The 23,103-nt window shown below is 45.3% G+C and overlaps 1 protein-coding gene across 2 annotated transcripts in view; it reads right to left on the reverse strand.

Annotated features, from left to right (window-relative positions):
• The window catches only part of PRMT8 (protein arginine methyltransferase 8), a 92,679-nt gene that overhangs the window by 35,158 nt on the left and 34,418 nt on the right, over window positions 1-23,103 (reverse strand). For both annotated transcript variants that reach the window (XM_059681044.1, XM_059681043.1), the window contains exons 3-4: window positions 7,782-7,937; window positions 5,584-5,647 (exon numbers count right to left, since the gene is read on the reverse strand). In XM_059681044.1, the coding sequence (XP_059537027.1) occupies window positions 5,584-5,647; window positions 7,782-7,937 (220 nt within the window). The remainder of the gene's footprint in view (window positions 1-5,583; window positions 5,648-7,781; window positions 7,938-23,103) is intronic.

A 23,103-nucleotide genomic window follows, 5' to 3' on the forward strand; every position in this document is an offset into this window, starting at 1 on the left:
GTCCTCTCTCTAGTTCACATGCCACGGCTGGACGAGCTGTGCAGCTGACAGGACCCTGTGTGTGAGGGGCAGGAACACGGACGGGGCACCGGGCACAGGGCTAGCTATTCACTTGAGGACAATGGTTTGTCCTTCTTAGCCTTTGCCTCAATGACAGAATCAAGTGTGAGCCATCAACATAGGAAGTCTGGAACAAGTCCACCCTAAAGCCATCACGTGGGGCTGAGCGAATCAGACCTCTGTGCTGCCCCGGGAGGAGTTGGGTATAGATGCCACAACAGTCCAGCGTGAGGTGTTGAGGCTTGAGCAGAAAGGGCAGCCAGCACAGTATATCAGAGCCAGAGTGGGGTGAGCAGGGAACTCTGGTGTGGGAGGGGGACTGCAGGGCCCCAACTGGAGCCTGAGCAGGGAAGGGAGGGTGCCCCGTGGGCAGCTGCCTGGCACAGGGTGTCAGAGTCCAGCACTGGGTGACAGAAGGATCTGCAGGGGCAGGAGGTGCTAACAATGGGAGGTTGTTTACACAAAAGGGTTTGATCCAGGACATAAACACATGCAGAATAACAGGAGCCAGAGTTTTCACCCTCAGAGAAATGAGGCACAAGCATGGGAACGGGAAGGGCAATACAAGCTGGACACTGTGGTGCTGGATTAGAAGTGGAAGTGATAGGTGGACTCATGCTTGACAATATGTGCAGATAGATGTAGAAATGCATGTTCGGTAAGGGTGTATGTACACACACACACACACACACACACACACACACACACACACACACTAGTTCTTTCTTCTGAGACAGCCTGGGAGCATCCGCACCCTGAAGTCAGGAAGCACACCTCGCCCCGAGTCCTCATTTCTAAATGCCACTGTCCACTAAGTGGAATCAAGGCTTGGAGAGAAGGCTGGTTCTGGAACAGAGGCGTGGAAAGTACGAGGTGAGCCTGAAACATCGGTGCCAGAAAACGAGAACGCTCACAGGAAGTGAAGGAGGCATGTCAAAGGGATTTAGAAACCAGCTTGAAGATGCTCCAGTGACCAAATCAGGGACAATTTGAGAATCAAAGTAAGTACTGACAATAATAGATACAGCCTATTGAATAAAATGGGAAATGAATGATGAGGAATGAAATATTTACATGTTTTCGAAGTACCTGTCCCAGAAAATCTTACTGACTACAAAGGGGGAAAGAGCAGCTTGACCATGAAGAAGCGTGGCAGACTTCGCCTGAACCACATGGTCAAAGTCAATGCTGTCAGGAACCAGGAACCCCAAACCACATGCTCCTGCCAGTGCACAAGGAGAACCGGCGTGGGCTGCTGCTCCCGCAGGTGAGTCGCCGAGGAAGAGCCACACACACAGCCCAACCGAGGGGCATGCACAGAACACGGCCTGTGGTCGAAGGCCACTAGATGGAGTAGAGTCTGTCCCAGCCTGGAGTAAAGAGAGACTCGCTGACAAATGCAGCGTGTGCCCAGAACTGAGTCCTTTTGCTGTGGGTGTGATGGTAACAACCGGCAGGATGTGACGAGGATCTGAGCACTGGATAATGACAAGGTATTCACGTTACCCTTCTGACTTCAATGATTGCCCTGTGCTTACATAAGAAAACTAGGGGCCCGGTGCACGAAATTCGTGCATTGGGTGTGTGTGTGGGGGGGAGTGTCCCTCAGCCCAGCCTGCCCTCTCTCACATACTGGGAGCCCTCAGGCATTGACCCCCATCACCCTCCAATCGCGGGATCGGCCCCTTGCCCAGGCCTGACGCCTCCGCCAGAGGTGTCAGGCTTGGACAGGGGACTCCCATCTCCCCCCGATCACTGGCTCTGGCCCCCGCCCAGGCCTGAGGCCTCTGGCCCAGGAATCATGCCTGGGCAAGGGACCCCCATCTCCCTCTGATCGCTTGCTCCACCCCCCGCCCAAGCCTGATGCCTCTGACCCAGGCTTCAGGCCTGGGCAAGGGGACCATCATATCCCCCCAATCCCCGGCTCCGCCCCCCGCCCAGGCCTGATGCCTCGGCCAGAGGAGTTGACCCTCATCACCCTCCGATCACCAATCACCAGATCGGCCCCTTGACCAGGCCTGAAGCCTCCGGCAGAGGTGTCAGGCCTGGGCAGGGGACCCCCAGCTCCCCGCGGTTGCAGGCTCCGCCCCTGCCCAGGCCTAACGCCTCTGGCTGAGTCGTCCGGCTAGGGCAGCGGGGACCCGCAGCTGCAGCGGCCCCGCGATCGTGGGCTCCGCTTTAGGCCCAGGCAAGGGACCCCTAGCTCCCGGGACTGCCAGCTTCGACCGTGCCCAGCTCCCATCGCTGGCTCCACCCCTACTTCCTGCTATCACTGGCCAGGGCGGAAAAGGCACCTGATTCTCCGATCATGGCTGGGGGGCAGGGCAAAGGCGGCCCTGGGTTTCCGATCACTGTCAGTGGCAGGGGGCTTCTTCCTGCTTTCCCTTTCGCCTCCCTGCATTGTGCCTACATATGCAAATTAACCGCCATCTTGTTGGCAGTTAACTCCCAATCTTAGTTGGCAGTTAATTTGCATATAGCCCTGATTAGCCAATGAAAAGGGTATCGTCGTACGCCAATTACCATTTTTCTCTTTTATTAGTGTAGATGTCCTTGTTTGTAGCCATGTGCATTCATATGCTCAGGGGTGATGGGGCACCATGTCACAACTTACTCTCAAATGGCTAAAGAACCCACAGTTGTATTTGCACCTCTTTTGTCAATTGGAATGTTTTGCAGGCTACAAGAAAGAAGAGAAAAAGGAAGGGGAGGGGAATTTTAAAAGTTATAGGAGTCTGAGGCAGGGAAGGGAGGTGGGGACCATGAAGTGTGAATCAGAAGGGGTGGTTAGGAGATGAGCAGTTCCTTTCCTGGCAAGTTTCAGAGCCAGACCGCTCTCCTCCCAAAGTTGAGGGATCTCTCTGCTTCTTCTAGTCGCTCCCACCCCACATTCTGCTACCAACGGTGCAGGGCAGTGGCCCTCTGCCAGCCAGTGCAAGGAGGTGAGCCCAGAGGCTGCAGTTCAGACTCCAAGAGGTGGCGGCAATAGAGACAGGTGAAGAGTAAGAGGCTGGGCAGGCCCTCAAAGGGCAAGAATCCCTGTGCAAGTGAAACCTGGGCAGAGTAGGGGAATTGTTAAATGTTCTTTGAAAGTTCCTCAGAGCCCAGAGCTGAGACTCAATAACCCTGACAGGAAATCCGCCTCTACATCTATTTTAATTTTAATATTCAGAATTGGCAGGCACTCATTGAGCTTCCACATTGACTTTAGGAAAGAGTACAAGAATGAGAGCTGAAACCAAAGGCTCTGCCCCACGTTTCCTGTCCTCAGTCTCCACATCTGTCAAATGGGAAACCACCTGTCCTACTCACAGAGCTGGGGAGAGGGAGGTCAGGTGAAAATACGCGGATGGCAGGTTGCGTCACCTTTGCAGAGAAAATTCACCATTTCCTTTTGCCATCTTTAGTAGGCCAGTAGGGAGGTCACCTCTGTCCTTGCTACCCAGCTCAAGTACTTCCCTGAGGCGTGTACAGAAGAGATCTGGCCCCTAACTGAACCAAGACAGGTTGAATGACCAGCCCTAGGACAGGGGTATTGAATGGCAAGCCCTAGGTCGGTTTATCTGAGCAACACTTCCTCTACTCAGGCTGGAAAGAGGCCTCTGGATGTTGGCTCTGCTCATGGCCCCATAAGTGTTGCTCACACACCAACCCTAGCCTTTTCACTAGCAGTCACCCACCTGTACCCCATTCACTTTCTCACCTCCTTGTTTACCCAGCGCAGATTTCAAGGCTCATTATTGTTGTAACTCTGTCTCCTCCCTCCCTCTGCTGTGTCCTCCCAGCAGGGCCCCACTCAAGCAGCTGTCCCCTCCACTGCACCCAGGCTGCTGAGCACAGCAGGAACACTGAGCTCACTGCATAGCTATGTCCACACACCTCTAACAAGGCTGCCGGCCCCCAGCCATCCCCACTACCCATGGTGTTTGCTTTTCCCTCCCTCCTTCTAAAAGACCATTCTATTCCTTCTCATCTCCCCAAAACACTTAACACCTCTCCCCTTCTGTTCTTTTCCACCAATGACTGTCTCATTCTTCATTGAGAAAATAGAAGCAACAAAGCAAAGGTTTCCCACCATTGGCCCACTTCCATTTGGACCCACACTCCCCCCTTTCCCTCTGTTACTGTGGTTAAACTGTCTCTACTCCAAGAGAAAGGTCAACCCTCCATCCGTGCTTTGCATCCCAGGCCCTCTTACCTTCTCAAGGACCTTGCTCCTGAATTTACTTTTTCCTGTGTCTGCAATTTTGTTCTCCCTTTCTACTGGACCATTTAATCATACACATGTTTTCATATCTCCTGTCCTTAAAAAAACAACTCACTTCCTTGATCTCACATTTCCTTGTAGCTCCTGTTCCATTTGTCTGTTCCCCATTACAGCAAGAAGACTTATTTGTAGTCCTCACTTCACAGTCTCTCCCTAACCTACTCTAAGTGGACTTCGGTCCTTATCCCTACACTTAGTCTGCTCTTGCAAGAGCACCAGTAACCTCCATGTAGCCTAATTCAGTGGCCACTTCTCTGTTCTATCTTACTGGATCTCTTAGCATCCCCTAAGAGACAGTTGACCACTTCCTCTTTCCCTTGGTTTCATGGTACTCCTCTTTCCTAAATGTCCACCAACCTCACCTAATGTATCTTCTCTTCTTCTCTGCTTGATCTCCAAATGTTGAAATGCCCAAGAGCCTTATCTTGGGCCCATTTCTTTCCTTCTCTATCCCTAAGTGACCTCATTGTGTAGCTTTAAATAAAATCTGTATGCTGAGGACTCCCAATCCATTTTCTATAGAAAATGCTTTTCCTTTGTTTAAAATTCTCAAAAGGCCTCCATCATCCTTAGAAACTTGTTTTCCTAGTTTGTGAACCCTACATGATCTGCCCCACTCAACATGGGGCCTGGCAACTAGATCTCCTTCTGCTGACAGATAACTGATAAAGGATACAGGACACCTTCTAATCAGGGGCATTTTGGGGCATGAGTGTGTAGAAGATGTGCTCCAGAGGGAAGGGACTGGAGAATGCTGTGATGCATGGGAAAGGAGTAGGGAAAGGAAGGAAAGGAATACACTTCTATAATCAGACGCCAGCTTGGAGAAGGTCCTGCTTCCATGGACAACAAATTGCTAAGGCAGCCCCATCAGCAGCAGGGTCTGTGGCAGTAGAAGACCACATCCACTCCACTGGATGGGTGATGGAGAGAGATGGGGGCTGGGTGTTGTAGAGAGAGAAGAGGAGAAGGAGGAATAGCTGCCATTTTGCAAAATTCAATCGACTGCCTATAGCTGGGGCCAAGAGAGGGCATGGCAACCAAGAATTTAGTCACAAGCTGAGCTCATAAGAAGTTGATCTGGGACAAATGTGCCTTGGCTGACATGGCAGAGATTGGGAACCTCAGAACCCCGAGACCACAGCTGGGCTCCTTCTCCCCAAAGCCAAGTGCTCTGTACTCTTCTCTTATGCCACCCAAGTGAGGAAATAAAAGCCCCCTCTATCCATGGGAAAACACATGGAGGTATGTCTTACTGTTGTCCAAGTGGTTGGCCTTAATGATCTTCTCTGAGTAGTCAGAAATACTGGAGCATTCAATCTAGAAAGGCACAGAACAAAGGAGCAATGCATCAAAAATACAACCAGCACCAAGTTAAGGAACGGAGAAGCTGAGACCTACAGGGGTGCAATAACATGCCCGCAGCTGTCACTGCTAACCTGTGGCAGATTAAAAACTATAATGCAGCCCTCCCAACTTCATTGGGACAATGAAGCCCGTGTCTAAGTTGGGAGATTCGGGAGGCGCTGGCAGACCTCACTCTCCTGACCAGGAAAGCGTTGGATGAGGTGGCACAGCCACTGTCCTCCTGGGAGAGCATGTAGGGCCAACCAGAGGTGCTGTGAGCCTCCCTTGATGTTATCTTCCCACCACCCCCAACCCCCAGCCCTCACTGGTTAAACTTGGAAAATTCCAGGATAGGGAATATCTGGAAAATGCCAAGTCAGGGCCTTGGGGCCAGTATCTCTCTCCATTTCTCTCACATCTGTCTCCCAGTTTCACTGTCTACATCTGCTGTCTCTGTCAATTTCCTCTCTCCCTCCCTATCTCTCTCCCTCTCTCTCTTCCCTCTCTCCTGCCATCCCAGCTTCCCTACTGGAGAAGAGCTGTGGGTGGAAGGGGGAGCCTGGCACAGGAGAAACTGAACTGTGAAATGAGCCAGCCTAAAAGAAGCCCGGCTAACTGTGGCGGAGCTGTTTATAAAAGAGCTGTTATAGCAGAAGTGCGGGAGGCAGCCAGGTTGGGACCAGTCACCACAGCTGGAAGGCGCCTGGTAGGAACTTCCTGACAGCTCCTTGGCCGGAGCCCCTGCCAACTTGGAAGCCCCAGCCGACTTGGAAGGCAGTGACAGGTGGCCCTGCCTCTCCCTGTGCAGCCCTCCGCTCCCCCGTGTCTAGCAGAGACTGGGGCTGAATCAGGGCCTAACTCAGCACTGTGAGGAAGGCGCTCCGGGGTCAGCATGCAGTCTCACCACTCTGTGGCTGTGTGAGCTCCTTGGCAGTGGAGTCTGCCACGGACAGGAGGCCTCCACCTGGTGAGCGGGGCCTTGTCAAGGGAAGCCGAAAGGTGGGGAGGGCAGTACCTGTGATGACGACAGGCCTTGACCTTGGGCATCAGATTGGCCCCGTACCCTAACCACATGCCTCAGCTGAGTGCATTATAGCTTTTCTGGTCCAGGTTTCCAAAAGACCCTCTACAGCTAAGGACCAAGTGCGTTCTGGGCCAAGCATGAAGGAGGAATTCTGTTCCTGCTGAACGGGGTTGGCCAAGGGGATTTGGAGGGTCCTACTCAACCCAGGAGCCTGGGGTTCTCCGGACAGGCTTTCATGACCCAGCGAAATGCACAGAGAATCAGGCCCCACTGAAACCTGCCCAGCTGCCCGGGAGCCTCTGCAAAGGGGCCGCCTGTGCATAGGCTGTGAGTTTTTTATTATAACTTGAATTTCGATTAAGATTAATTCTGATTTTCCACTTCTAGACCCACTGCATTTTTTCAATGTCAGCCAGCAGCATGGATCCCTTTTTTTCACAGAGGAATGCTAGGAGGCTCCCGGAGGGTCAGCCTCCACCTCTAGCCAGAGAGGCTGCAGCAGCCGGAGCAGCAGACTTTAGATCTACCAAGTTGCCCTTTAAAGGACAAAGCAGGAGGTTTTCTTGTTGTTATCTCCTAGGGCCCTATCCCGACTATCCTAATAAACACTGAGCGTCTGTCCTATGCCGGTTCTGTTCTAAGCTCCTTACCTGTGTATTAAACTTTTCACGCCTCACAATGACCCCATGGGCAAGACACTCTTTTCATTTCCATTTTATACATTGGGGAAACTGAGGTACAGAGAAGTGAATTGCCCACGGTCACACATCTCATGAGTAGAAGAGCAGAGATTCAGGCCAGAGCTCACACGTGTAATCATGCTGCACTGCATCTCAAGCATTGTGAGGCACTGATGACACTGAATGGTTTCTGAAAAGTCAAAAATCCTCTGCAACTGTCAGTAGTCGCCAGGGCAAGGAGCAATGCCCGGGTGACGGGGAGCCATGAAGACTGTCCTGCCTCCTGAGGGGCACACTTGATTTTTCCCTTGAGTGTGTGACCTCAGCAGAGAGGTAGAGTAGGGTTTGTACTACTAGGAAGGGCCGAGGCCACCGCGAGGGGGATGAGGGGTGGCATACTCACCCCAAACACCTTCTTGGCCCCTGCTTTGGCAGCAAACATGGAAAGGATCCCGGTACCACTCCCGACGTCCAGCACCACTTTGTCCTTGAACACGTGCTTGTTGTGGTACATGGAGTTCCGGTAAGTGAGCGTCCGCACCTCGTCCTTCAGCATTTCCTGTATGGAAGGAAAGGAAAGTTGGTGTCAATGTTTTCAAGGTACTTGGGAGTATGCCAGGGTCACGGGCCCCAGGACTGTCCCACCAAATTCTTCAAGGATCTTCACTAGGCATGCCACAGAAGAGTACTGTGGCACAGCTAGACCAATGGCTACCTGCATCATTACAAACAACTCCAGCCCTAAAACTCTGCTCAAGATAGCTTTGTACTATCAAAGAAGAAACTCATGTCAAAACCTGGGGAAACTCCAATTTACCAAGAAACAAAAGAAAGCACTAGTAGGATGCAGCATGAAAGACTCAAGTTATGCCTGAAGCAGAACTTTCTGCCATGGTAAGAATTGTGTCATTGAACAAGTTGTTAAAGGAGGCTTTTGGTGTGTATATTATTTTTGTTTGTTTTTAGGAAAAGAAAACATATTCCTTTATTTAACTGCTTTGTGGTAAGGAAGAAACTAGATTACCCATTACAGCTGCCTCCAGCCCAAGGAGAACATGGTTAATTTGTGTATGGTGATGAGGTAGGGGTCTTCATGTATTCTAGGTACCAGCAAACACTCTAAGTCATCACCAATAGAACTGTAATTTTTTGGTATAATTTTAGTATAGCTTTTAGTATAACCTGCGTACAATAAAAAGCCTGGATTTCAAAAGAATAACTAAGTGCAAGAGTTTTTACAAATGCACACCATAATTAAGATACAGAACATTTCCATCACCCCAAAAAGTCTTTCATGGCTGTTTGCAATTAATCCTCACTCCCACTCCAGACAACCAATGATCTAATTTCCATCACCAAAGCTTCCTTCTGCCAATTTAAAACTTCATATAAATTGAATCATACAATATGTACATTTTTGTATCTGTTTCTTTTGCTCAAAGATTTTGAGATTCACTCATTTTCTTGCATGTATCCAAGGTTTGTTCCTTTTTTCTTGTTGCTACGGTTGTCATTCTTATTCTTGTTCTTGTTGTTGTCTAGTATTCCATTGTATGACCATATCCATTCACTTGTTGATGGGTATTTGGATTGTTATGAATAAAGGTGTTACATTTTCACATAAGCATTTTTGAAGATGCATGTTTCTATTTCCTTTGAGTAAATACCTAGAAGTGGGGTTTTGGGTCTTAGGGTAGGTGTTTAATTATAGTTAAAATTGCCTAACAGTTTTTCAAAATAGTGGTGCCATTTCATGATCCCACCAGCAATACATGAGAACTCAAGTTGCTTTACATGCTGACCAATTAGACTTATCAGTCTTTTTAATGTTAGTTATTATAGTGCAGTGACTTTCAACCTTTTTCATCTCATGGTGCACATAGAGTAATTACTAAAATTCCGTGGAACACCCAAAAATATTTTTTTGTTGATTTTACAAAAAATAGGTAATTTTGATTCATTGACACTGGACAGCTATTGCTGTGTTGGCTCTTGTCATTTTTTTTATTTGACAATCTAAGGGAACAGAGGTCAGATACTGCATGCTTAAAAATTCTTGTGGCAGCACACCAGTTGAAAATTGCTGTTATAGTGGATATAAACTAGTATCTCATTGTAGTTTTAATTGCATTTCCATGATGGCTATTGATGTAGATAATTTTTTTCATGTGTTTATGGACTCTTCATATATACCTTCTTTTGTGAAGTGTCTTCATTTTTTTTTGAGCTATTTGCTTTTCCTTATTGAATTATAGGAGTTTATATATCCTGGAAATGAATCCTTTATCAGATGTACATATTGTGAATGTCTTCTCCAAATCTTTGATTTTAATGTTGTCATTTGAAAAGCAGTTTTTAATTTTGATAAAGACCTTTTTTTTTTTAGTTTTTTCTTTCTTTAATTTTGTTTTATTGCTTAAAGTATTACATAGAGTATTACATATGTCTCCTTTTGTTTTTTTCCCCTTGACCTTCCTCTGGCTTCCCCTACCCCCCAGTGTCTTATGTCCACTGCTTATGCTTATATGCATGCATACAAGTCCTTAAGTTGATCTCTTACCACCCCCCCTCCCCGCAATCCTCCCTGGCCTTCCCACTGTAGTTTGACAGTCTGTTCCATGCTGCTCTGCCTCTGTATCTATTTTTGTTCATCAGTTTATAAAGGTCTTTATTATCCATAAATGAGTGAGATCATGTGGTATTTTACTTCAGCATGTATGGAACTGGAGAGCATTAGTTTTTTCTTTTATGATTAGAATTTTTTGTGCCCTGCCTATTCTTTGTCTACCCCAAGGTCACAAAGATATTCTCTTATGCTTTCTTCCAGAAGTTTCATAGTTATGGCTTTTACTTTTAGGCTAAAATTTATGTCAAACTAATTTTTACACATAGTGTAAGTTAGAGATGTGAGTTCATTTGCTTCATACAAGTAGATGGCTTGAGCACCAGGCTTCATTTTCCCCACTGAATTACATGGAGGAGATCCTTTGGAACAATCCTTTCTTTGTTTCAATTATGCTGCCACCTTTGTAAAAGTCAATTGACTATATATGTGTGTCTTCTCTGATTTGTTCCATTAATATACCAGTTCAACACTCACTTGATCACCGTAGATTTATATTAACTTTGAAATATAAATGTTAGTTCTCCAGCTTAGGTATTGTTTAACATGATTATTTTGTTTTTTCTAGAACTTCAGCATTTTCATATAGATTTTAGAAGCAGTTTGTTAATTCATACAGAATAGCTTGCTGGAGTTGGTTGGGACTGCACTGACTCCTGTAGAGCAATTTGGGGAGAATTGATATCTTAGGAATATTGAGTCTTAAAATCCAAGAACACAAATACAGCTCTCCATTTATTTAGGTCTTGTTTAATTTCTCTTGGCAATATTTTATAGATTTCAGTATAAAGGTCTCATATTTTTAAACTACTAATAAATTTATTCTTAACTATTTTATGGCACTATATACAACATATTATAATTTTTACTTTCCAATTGTTAGTTTATATATTGGCCTTGTACTTTGCAGCTTTGCTCCTTTACATATTAATTCCAATAGGATATTTTGGTAGATTCATTAGTTTTTTTACGTAAAAAAATCTTGTCATTTGTGAACAGAGACAATTTCACTTCTTTTATCCTATCAGTATGCCTTTTATTTCTTCCTTCTTTTTTTTTTTAATCAAAATCTGTCTTTATTAAAGTGAACAAATCATCAGAGTCCTACCCAAACTTAGTGAGCGATGCTGAATCTGCTCCCCTTGCCCGCCTTCAACCAGGCCAACTCCAGCTCCCAGCTGGCCTAGCAGTCCAAAGTAGGGAGTGGCTCTGCACTGTCACGCAGCACAGACACTGCACATTTCAGTGCTTTCAGTGAATTGGTGTCTTCAGTAAACTTTTTCTGAGCAGCAAAGACAAGAATCGTTTCCAGAAACCTTAGAATTGGATATAAACATTGGCAATAGACACAATCAATAAATATCATACCATTTCCCAAATGAACAAGACCCCCCAATGAGAGTTCTTTTCCTGAAGACATTCAAACACCCTGACCAGAGAGTCTGTCTTGGTCCTCCAACCACACAAGGTTTCAAATGCCCACGTGTGGGGGTCAGGCCTTGAACAGAGGGGGGTGTGATGAGAGGCCAGAAAGCAAAGTAAATCACTTTTTTTGTTTGTTTCTTTTTTTTTTTTTTTAATTTATTGCTTAAAGTATTACAAAGGGTATTACATATGTGTCCATTTTATCCCCCCCCCCCGCCCTAGACAGTCCCCTAGCCTCCCCTATCCCCCAGTGTTTTATGTCCATTGGTTATGCTTATATGCATGCATACAAGTCCTTTAGTTGATCTCTTACCCCCCTACCTCCTGCCCCCCAACCCTTCCCGGCCTTCCCGCTGCAGTTTGACAATCTGTTTGAGGCAGCTCTGCCTCTGTATCTATTATTGTTCAATAGATACTGAAGAACTTCAAATAAAAGGAATCCTGCCACATGCACATCCCTCATTGGCAGCCACAGGGACAGCGGAGACCACAGCAGCTATGCCCTGGACCCTGCGTGTATCCCTGCATCCCCGTTCCATCTTGCCTTTTATTTCTTGTTCTTTCCCCTTGCTATATTGCACTGGCAAGGATGGCCATTCGGTAATATGCTAGGCATCCTTCCTTTGTTCTAGTGACATACAAATGTCACCATTAAGTATAATTTTAGCTGTGGCCTCTCCATAAATGTCTTCTACCAGACTGAAAGATTATCGTCTACACTTGATCTTAGCCAAAAGGCCAAGAAGGAATGACAAGTTATCTTCTATTTCTAATTTTCTGAGAATTGTTATCATAAATTGGTGTTGAATTTTGTCACATACTTTTTCTACATTTTTTGATATGATTACCACTTCTCTCCTTTATTGTGTTAATGTATTGAACTCTAAAGATTGGTTTCAAATGTTGCATCAACTCTTTGTCATGATGTATTACCTTCTTAAATATTGCTGGGCTTTATTTACTAATATTTGGTTGCAGATTTTTGTATCTGTATTTATGAGAGATATAGAATTATAACTTTCTCTTATCTCCTCTGATTAGTATGCTGAGCTAATCATTCAAGTCAGGAAATGTTATCTCTTTATACATTTTCTGAAAAGGTTTGAGTGAGATCAATGTTTTCCTTTTTTAAATGTCTGTATAATTCACCAGTAAAAACATCTGGGCCTGGAGTCTTTTTTGTGGGGAGATTTTAAATTATGAATTCAATTTATTTAATAGATAGAAGGCTATTTTCATTTTCTATGCATTCTTACATCAGTTTTGGCAGGGTGTTTTTTTTCCAAAGAATTTATCCATTTCTGCTAAGATGTCAAATTTATGGACATAATCCTATGTAATAAAAGCCTAATATGCAAATTGTCCCCTTCGACTGTTCATTATGATGTGTGCTGACCACCAGAGGGCAGCACGGACCATGACCGGCGTTGGTGACATGGTGCTGGCATCAGGCAACAGTGGAGGCACTGCTTGCCCCAATGGACCCCGACGAAAGCCTGGCGGGATGGTGGAGCAGATGAGTGGGCAGCACCAGGCCAAGGCGGGTGGGAGTGGGGCCTGATTGCCCTGCCGATCACCCACAGGTGGCAACCAGCAGCAGCTCTAACACTTTCATTACAGAGAAGGGGCAAATAGCAATATTAAAATATTTCTTCTAATTATTTTCCTTTCAATGTATAAAAATCCGTGCACCAGGCCACTAGTATTGTTATAATAGTCTGTAATGACTGTTGGGTGTCTTTATGATCTGTAGTAATGTCCTTGCCTTCATTTATTTATAATCTGTGTTTTCTAAGATTTTTTTCTTGATCAGTCTAGTTAGGTGTTATTGATTTAATTAGTATTTTCAAAAACCAACTTTTGGCTCTGTTGATTTTCTTTAATGTTTTATTTCTACTTCATTGATTTCTGTTCTCATCTTTATTATTTCTTTCCTTTGACTTATGTGGATTTTATTTGCTCTTCTTTCTCTACTTCATAAGGTGGAAGCTTTGATTATGGATTTTATACTTTTGCTTTCTAATAAAAGCATTTAAGCTATACATTTTCCTCTAAAGATTTCTTTAACTGCATCCTCCAAGTTTTCATATGTTGTTTGTCTTAGATCAGGCTGCTATAACAGAATGTCTTAGACTGGGCGGCTTAAAAAAACAAACATTTACTTCTCACATTCTGGAGGTTTGGAAATCCAAGATTAAGGTGCTGCAGATCCGGTACCTGGTTTGCAGGTGGTTGCCTGCTCCTTGTGTCCTCACATGGCAGACAGAAGAGCGAGACATGTGTCTTCTAAGAAGGGTACTAATCCCATTCATGAGGGCTGGCCCTCATGCCCTAGTTACCTCCCAGAGGCCACACCTCCTAATATCATCATACTGGGGGTTAGGATTTTAACATATGAAATCTGAGGGGACATTCATTTCACAGCATTGTTTTCATTATCATTCCATTTGGAATATTTTCTAACTTCCTGTGATTTCTTCCTGACCCTGTTCTCAGTGCTGCTTAATTTCCAAATATTTGGAGATTTTCTAGAAAATGTATTGCTTCTGGTTTCTAATTTAATTCTATTATGAAAAAACTAGGGGCCCAGTGCACAAATTCGTGCACCTTGAAAGGAACTGTGGGCCGTGAGGTTGTAGTAGGCACAGGGGCAGGTCTCGGCCCCATCCTCTGTGCCCATGCCTGGCCCCTCCCACTGTGGCCCTGGTCCCCTGTCTGCCTGCAGCCCTGTTCCTGCTGCCACCACTCCCATATGCTGATAGCACTGGCCCCACTCACACCCACTGACAGCGCAGAGTGATTGGGGCCGGCGCCAGCAGTGGGTGCGAGCAGAGCCGGTGGCATCAGCAGGTGCAAGTGGCAGCTGCTGCCCTGATCACCCCTCAGGAGCAGGTGAAGGTGAAGAAGCCTTCAGGGGCAATTGTGGCTTGCAGCCACCACTCGCACCCACTGACGGCACCGAGCCATCAGGGTCAGCACCAGCCACCGGCAGCAGGTGCAAGCAGTGGCTCCAGCGCCAGCTGCAGGTGGGAGTGGGGCTGGCGCTGGCAGCAGGTATGAGCACTGGGCAGGACCGTGGCACATTGGAGCAAAGAAATTTCAGTAACCACTAGAGGCTCACCCCGATGACAGCGACCAGCACCCCACCTTGATCTGGCACCCCTGCTCACCTGCTCCACCATCCCGCCATGTTCCATGCACGCCCCCTGGTGGTCAGTGCACATAATAGCAACCAGTTGTTCGGTTGTTCCACCGTTCAGTCTATTTGCATATTAGGGTTTTATATAGAGAGATATATACTGTGCATAATTTCAACCTTTTGAAATTCATTGAGATTTGTTTGTAGCCCAGCATATCTATCTTACTGAATATTTCAATCTGCCCTTTAAAAAAATGTGTATTCTATAGATTGGTGGTGCAATGTTCTAGAAATGCCAATTAGGTCAGATTATTTGATAATATCAGAAGATTGTTCAAATTTTCTCCAGCCTTACTGATTTTTTTTTTTTTTGGTACATTTGTTCTATCAATTACCAATAAACTAGCATTAAAACAAATCTTTACTTCTGGTTGGGGATTTGTATTTTTCTCCACCTAGTTCTGTAGATTTTGCTTTATGTTTTTAAGCTCTGTGCACACATGTTCAGTGGCTTTGTAACATGTCACCTTGGCCACCTGAACTACATTTTACAGAATTCTCTTTCCATTATATTTCTAGTTAGGAGAGGTTACAAGAAATACTCTTGTGAGATTTAGAAGGCAAAAAGGAGGCAGGAACCATTTTATAATGCACATATGTCATTGGCAGATGTACAATTGTTCTGCCTTCAAAATCAGCTTCTCTAACTCCTGGGCCAGGTGCGCATTTCCGTGGTGAAACACCCCAGGCTCTATAGGATATGCTTGTCACCAAGGTCAAAGGCAATAGAATGAATACTTGTTTCAACCTGTTGTAAGGTTCAATCTTGTGCTTATGGGTTCTAGCTGCTCCTGATCTCCCCTTATTTTATATCCAAATTTCTTTTCTAGCTACCTGTTCTGTAGACTTAAAGCTCCAACACCAGACATGGATATATATAAAAAATCCTACTGGATCTGCTTCCATTGTTGAACCCTGACTGATATAGAGATTGGTACCAAGAATAGTTCCTAAGGAACAGAACCTGAAGTTGTGTTCTCTGAATAAGTTCTGAGTTTTAAAGGCACTAATAGCTCTATTGCCATTGGTAAAGGGGGTACTGGTAGTCACTGGCATGAAATGGCAAAGAAGTTACTCAAGTTTAGCTTGAGATACCTGTAATAAAGTATCTATAGAAGACAAGACTGGGTGGCCGAGCATTTGCTACCTTAGCACATTTTGGTCAAAACGAGGAATAATATAATGGAGTGGCCGTAACCGGTTTGGCTCAGTGGATAGAGCGTCGGCCTGCGGACTGAAAGGTCCCAGGTTCGATTCCGGTCAAGGGCATGTACCTTGGTTGCGGGCACATCCCCAGTAGGAGGTGTGCAAGAGGCAGCTGATCGAAGTTTCTCTCTCATTGATGTTTCTAACTCTCTGTCTCTCTCCCTTCCTCTCTGTCAAAAATCAATAAAATATATTTTAAAAAATATATATAATGGAGTGGGTTAGTTGGATGATTACTACTAACTTTGCTAGAAATCTTGGAGAAAACAAATCATGAGCACAGGATTTAAATTTTCCAGTTCAGGGTCTGAATATAGCACCTAGAAGCTTCTATAAGTTCTCAGGGCGGGGGTGGAGGGGTGAGGCGGGGGGTGAGTGGGCAGCGGTGGCATTTCCTGTAGGTGCAGGGCTAAGATTTCTGCAAACCAAATCCGAAGTCTAATCCTGCAAGTGCCTAAATTATAACACAAATTGAATTCCCATCCCTGCAGAGTCTCTTTTGTTAAAGTTGAGGCCTCTATTGGGAAGAAATGGGATCTTGAATTTTGGAATTGGAGCATATGGTCAAATTCTAATGAAGTTGAACCTCAAGTCCCTAAATGACAGAGTTTTCTTTGCCAGTAGAAGCATCTTCTATCCCTGCCTGAGGGAGGTTTTTTGTTTGTTTGTTTTTTGTTTTTCTGAAGAATCACATTGGCCTCCCTTGAGGAACTTGCTAGCAAGGTACTGCTGATTTCCAGGACCTACCCCCACCAACCTTATTGGCTGCTACCCCTACAATTATATTAAACTCCAAGCAGTCCCCAAAGGGTATAAAGAGTGACTCATTGGGAGATGTGATACACACGAAAAGAAATGCATGATAATTTTTATTTATATAGACTGAAAACTAGGGAATATATATGGAAATGTATTTTATTTTTTGTTAATCTTCAACCAAGGATATTTTTTCCATTGATTTTTAGAGAGAGTGGAAGCCCGGGAGGGAGATGGAGAGAGAGAGAGAAAAACAGTGATGTGAGAGAAACATCGATTGGTGACCTCCTGCACGTGCCTGACTGGGATCAGGGATCAAACCTGCAAACCAGGTTTGTGCCCTTGACCTGGAATTGAACCTGTGACCCTTCAGTGCATGGGCTAAGACTCTAACCACTGAACAAACTGACCAGGGCTGGAAATGTATATTAAGAGTGTGAGATCAACATGAATGGAAAATAAAGCTGGACGGGCCAAGTTTATTGATATAGGACCACTAGCCAGAGATTCTGGGTTCACCATTTTAGCTTCAGGGGCTCGAAATGCTCCTAACTATTCGTTTGGTTTGTTGACTGAAATATGGACCCAACATTAGCCTACATTAAATGAAATTTAAATGTCAGAACTTTCTCAGTATGCCAAAGAGGGGGGTACCCAGAGGTTCAGGGAAATCAGAAGGTTAGTGTGCAATTATCGTGTGAGACCTACTCACCAACACCAGAGAGCACACCTTTCACCACAGCTGTGTGAAATAAACTTGTGAGAGGAGGCCAGCATCCTTGAAGAGCTCTGTGGTGGCTCTTCTCTATAAGTCAGAAATTACAGGAGGAATTCTACCACTGAACTGAGATCCCTGAATACTATGGGGATAACATCAAACTGAGATCCTGAGGTAGTGGGGGTTAAATTGCAGCACGTAATCACCAAAGATGAGGTGGGCATGGTTACCATGAAGGATATGGGAGCCAAAGATTTTCAAAATAGTTTGAATTGCAAAGATCTCTGATGTTCACTGCTTGATTATAGTATTTCAGAAGAGAATCATACTAAATTCTTGATTATAGTATTTCAGAAGGGAATCATACTAAATTCTTGCTTAATATGTTTAAGCAGAAAAGTTATACTAGTAGATCTGGTGAGCAGAAGTCTAGTTTGAATCACCAGAGTCAGAGTCCCTCCATGATTCCCAAACTTGAGTTAGTTTACAGAACCCCTTGAATGAAAGAAAATCCATGTCCCCTGGGGGGAAATCCTGTTGCACTGCCAAGAACTGATGCTGTTAATCATTCTCCAGCCTTCCCTACGAAGGCTTGCAGCCATTTATTAGGGTGATAACATTGGAGAAGAAAAAGACAGAGTTTTGAGGATTACTGGACACTGGCTCTGAACTGACACTATTTCCATGAGGCCCATCAGTCCAGGAGATGAATTCCCGGAGACCCACATCCCCATTCAGTGTGCCTATGTGGTCGATGCAGAAGACAGAGATGGATCTTAGAGAATGACCAGGGATTATCATAAACATAATCAGGTGGTAATTCCAGTTGTTTCAGATGTGGCTTCATTGCTTGAGCAAACTAAGTTTTTTTTATCACTTTTTGAAATTTATCTGCCTATACTTTTTCCAATATTTTTCTTTCCTATTCTTTTTCTTCTCCTCTGGAACTCACATGTTTTACCACTTGTTTCTGTCCCACAAATCACTGAGCTTGTTGTCAATTTTTTTCTCTCTTTATGGATGATTTCTACTGATCTGTCCTCAAGTTCATAGATCTTTTCTTTCTATGTATCCTATTTGCTATTAATCTTATCCAATAAATATCTGGTTTAGATCTTATACTTTTATTGTAGAATTTCATCTATTATATACATCTTCTCTTGGAGATTTTTTAAAAATCATATGTATTATAGTTATTTTAAAGTGTTTTTTCTGGTAATTCCAAGGCCTTGGCTGTCTATAGGTCTGTTTCTATTGATTAATTTTCCTCTTGACTATGAACCAAATTCTCCTGTTTCTGCACATCTTATAATAATTATTTTATACTGTAGATAATGTGTAAGGAACACTACCAGCTGTTAGTTTTTATTATTGTTGTCTTTTCCAAAAAGTACTGTTTTTTCCTTTGTTCACTAGGCAGCTAGAGTGATGGGCTAGTCAGTTCAATCCAATCAGGAGTTGAGCAAGTTTGGGATGGGTTTGTGGCTTTAATCCTTCTGTTAGGGAATTTAATCACAGGGACTAAAAGATCTTGTACTATTTGCTTTTCAGCAGAGCCACTACTTCCTGTGTTGCCTCAGAGCTCATATATTTGATCATACTAGAATTTGAGTATGGAAGGGTTTACTTAGATTGAGTTTACTTTTGGCTTTAACTTATTTGAAAGTGAGCTCAAGCCCTTCCCTCCCAGAGATGTCTGGGACCAAACACTCCAAGACTTCTAGACATCAAAACTGCAAGACCTCACAGTGAGACTACAGACTGCAGATGGTTTCCCCAGAACCAGGCACAGGGCATGGTGCATAGCCCATGCTCTATAAATAGGAATACAGTAGAGTATAATGGAGCCAGAATTCCTACAATCAAATCATAGCTCTAATGCTTTTGAGCTTTCTGATCCAGATCATCATTCAGCCTCTGTATCTCAATTTCTCCATCTGGAATATGGGGTAACTAGAGGCCTGGTGCACAAAAATTTGTGCACTGGGGGGGGGGGGGATCCCTCAGCCCAACCTGTGCCCTCTTGCAGCCTGGGAACCCTCTGGGGATGACCACCTGCTGGATTAGGCCCGCTCCCTGGGGGATTGGGTCTAAGCTGGCAATCAGACATCCCTCTGAAAGCCCGGGAGCCCTTGGGGGATGTCCACTTGCCAGTGGGGAGCAGGCCTAAGCTGTAGTCTAACATCCTTAGTGCTGCTGAGGAGGCGGGAGAGGCTCCCACCACCACCGCTGTACTGGCAGCCATCAGCCTGGCTTGTGGCTGAGCAGAGCTCCCCCTGTGGGAGCGCACTGACCACCAGGGAGCAGCTCCTGCATTGAGCGTCTGCCCCTTGGTGGTCAATGTGTGTCATAGTGACCAGTCATTCCCAGTCCTTCTGCTGTTAGGGTCAGTTTGCATATTACCCTTTTATTATATAGGACTAGAGGCCCGGTGCACAAAAATTTGTGCACTCAGGAGTGTCGGGGGTCCCTCAGCCCGGCCTGTGCCCATTTGCAGTCCAGGACCCCTTGGGGGATGTCCACCTGTTGACTTAGGCCCACTCCCTGGGGAATCAGGCCTAAGCTTGCAGTCAGACATCCTTCTGGCAGCCAGGGAGCCCTCAGGGGATTTCTGACTAAAGGCTTAGGCCCCTAAGGGATCGGGTCTAAACCGTTAGTTGGACATTCTTAGTGCTGCCACGGAGGTGGGAGGGGCTCCTGCCACCACCTCTGAGCTGGCCAGCCATGAGCCAGCTTCTGGCTGAGTGGCACTCCCCATATGGAAGTGCACTGACCATCAGGGGGCAGCTCCTGCATTGAGCGTCTGCCCACTGGTGGCCAGTGCGCATCATAGCAACTGGTCATTCTGCTGTTCAGTCAATTTGCATATTAGCTTTTTATTATTTTTATACAGGATGTCCCTATTTCCCCCCTTTTGCCCCCTCTACCCAGCTCTTGTTCCCCACTTCTCTCTGGCCATCACCATACTGTTGTCTGTGTCCATGGGTTGTGCATATATTTTCTTTGGCTAATTCCTTCTTTAAATTCACTTCTTTAAATTTTTATTTTCAGATAAGTGCTTATAATTGCACTATTATATATTTGCTATTATATCATTTAGCACAGAGGTCCTCAAACTTTTTAAACAGGGGGCCAGTTCACTGTCCCTCAAACATTCCACACATGTGCACTGTGGGCCCGGGACGAGTCGGCTGCTAAGCAGGACAGGCAGCGGCAGCAAAAACACCCGGCGGGCCGGATAAATGTTTTTGGCAGGCTGCATGTGGCCCGTGGGCCATAGTTTGAGGACCCTGATTTAGAATTAAGATATCTTTTAATTGAACCCTTGTAAATTTTAGCACAATTTAATAAATTATGCTAGAAGCAATTAGGAGATTTTTCATGTAATGCAGATACATTTTAATTAATATTTTATTAATTTTTAATATTTTAATTTGAAATAATCTCATACATGTAAAAAAACTATAAAATACTACAGCATATTATATGTACCCTTCATGCAATTTCTTAGGTGTTAATAATTTAAACATAACCATTATACAACTAACAAAATTTGAAATATATTTTTCTTATAATCTCTTTAATGTTACCTAATCCATTTACTTTGTTTTTGTTAATCTTCACCCAAGGATATTTTTCCATTGAATTTTAGAGAGAGTGAAGGGAAAGGGAGAGACACATTGATTGGTTGCCTCCTGCACATGCTCTGATAGGGACTGGGGATCAAGCCAGCAACTGAGGTACATGCCCTTGACTGAAATCGAACCTGGGACCCTTCAGTCCACAGGCTAATGCTCTATCCACTGAGAAAAACAGGCATATATTCATTTACTTTTAATCTATATGTGTCTTTATATCTAAAGTGGGTTTTGTTTTTGATTCATCCTCATAATCTGTCTTTTAATTGGTGCATTTATGCCACTGACTTTCAGAGTGCTTACTGATAGAGTTACTGCCATATCAGGTGGCTTCTGGGGCTTCTGGGGCCGGCCTGCGACCCGGGATCAGATCCATCACGGGTGGCAGGCAGGCAGCTTCTGGGGTCGCACATGGGGGCCTGGATGGCAGCTCGCACTCACACTGTCCCACCCTGCCTGCAGTATGCAATTAGCTGCCATCTTTGTTGGAGGTTAATTTGCATATTGTGCTGATTAGCCAATGGGAGTCATAGCGAAGGTATGGTCAATTACCATGTTTGTCTATTATTAGATAGGATAGAGGCCTGGTGCATGGGTGGGGGCTGGCTGGTTTGCCCTGAAGGGTGTCCTGGATCAGGGTGGAGGTCCCTGCTGGGTTGCCTGGCCAGTCTGGGTGAGGGGCTGAGGGCCATTTTTAGGCAGGCCAAGCCCCCAGCGACAGAAGCTCCCAGCCTCTCCTTTTTTTCTTTTTTATTCTGAGATTTATTTACCTTCTCTAATTGAAACTTTGTTGCCTTCAATGGAGCTCAGAGCAGGCCGCGGCAGGCGGGAAGCTTGGCTTCCTCCATTACTGGGGCAAGCAAGCCTCCTGCTTGCTCCAGCTCCGTGGCTGCCGGCTGCCATCTTGGTTGGATTAATTTGCATATAGTTGCTCTGATTGGCTGGTGGGCGTGGCTTAAGGTGTAGTGAAGGTATGGTCAATTTGCATGTTTGTTTTTTATTAGATTAGATAAGAGTGCCTACTTCATAGGGTTGTTGTGATAGTTTAACAAATATAGCAAGTATTATATAAGTGTTAGCTCTGGCCTTGTGTGATGATAACCCCTTTCATCCCTGTAAAGAAAATTGTTAGAGGTGAGCAGAGAATGGAGCAAAAATAAAGGCAAATATTTCAGAAATCTCTCACTCACAGTTATGATTAAAAATCCTCACAGCCTTTCCTGATGGAATTAGATTGGCCCAATACCTTTGCAGATCCTATTGTTGCTGAAGCAGAGCTGCCCAAGTGCCTCCTCCCCTTTAATTCATTGCCTTTTGTCACTTCTTTGGTCCCTTCTTCCCTTCTTTAGGCTCCAGATCACCGGAGTTAGGTTCGAAGATACAAGTTCTTACAAAAGGAAAGTTGTGACTTAGCAAATCTTCCTCCACTCAGCCTGCCCAAAGTAAGGGCTCTTCCTTCTCCACCCCTGCTTTAGTCATCCCTGGGAGAGAACGACCCAAAGAGGCCTCAAACGTTTCAGACAGAGCATGCCACTCTGGTGAGAACAATTCCCAGCTCCAGCTGTGGATGACTTTGTCTCCCAGCTTTCTTGCCTGTTAAACACGTGACAGCACATTGACTAATTGCTGAGAAATGAGGTCTTGAAGAATGTTTCAAAAGAAACTGCAGCAAGCTTGTCAAAAGAACTGAGCTGGCCAGGAGTGGGATGGGCGCCCAGGGTGCAGAGGCTGGCAACACAGCCCCACTGGCAGGCAGCTGAGGCACCACGCCCAGCGCCTGTCAAAGATGCTGAGAATTCAGAGCAGGGCTGCGGGAGGTCACAGAGCTGGCCCTCTCCACTCTGAGCAGAGGCCTCAGTAGGCAGACATCTGTCACTTCTGTTCCTGTTCAAGATTCCATTCTTCTCAGAGAGGCCCTGTGACGGAAGGCCACAGGGCCCTCTCCCTCTTCCCACCCTCTAAAGGTTGAGTACAGAGTCCTTTCTGGATGGAGTCATGAGATGGAAGAACAGAAGTGTCCAGACCACCTCCTACTGTGCTCTCTAGACCCCAACAGTGTCCTTCCCCAAACCCAGCGCTTCTCCTTTGTATTTGCCGACTCATCAAACCCAAGCACCATGTTTCCTAAACACTCACTGATCACTATTAATCAGCAAGCTG

The sequence above is a fragment of the Myotis daubentonii genome, chromosome 2 (genome assembly GCF_963259705.1).
Source record: "Myotis daubentonii chromosome 2, mMyoDau2.1, whole genome shotgun sequence".
Classification (NCBI taxonomy): Eukaryota; Metazoa; Chordata; class Mammalia; order Chiroptera; family Vespertilionidae; genus Myotis; species Myotis daubentonii.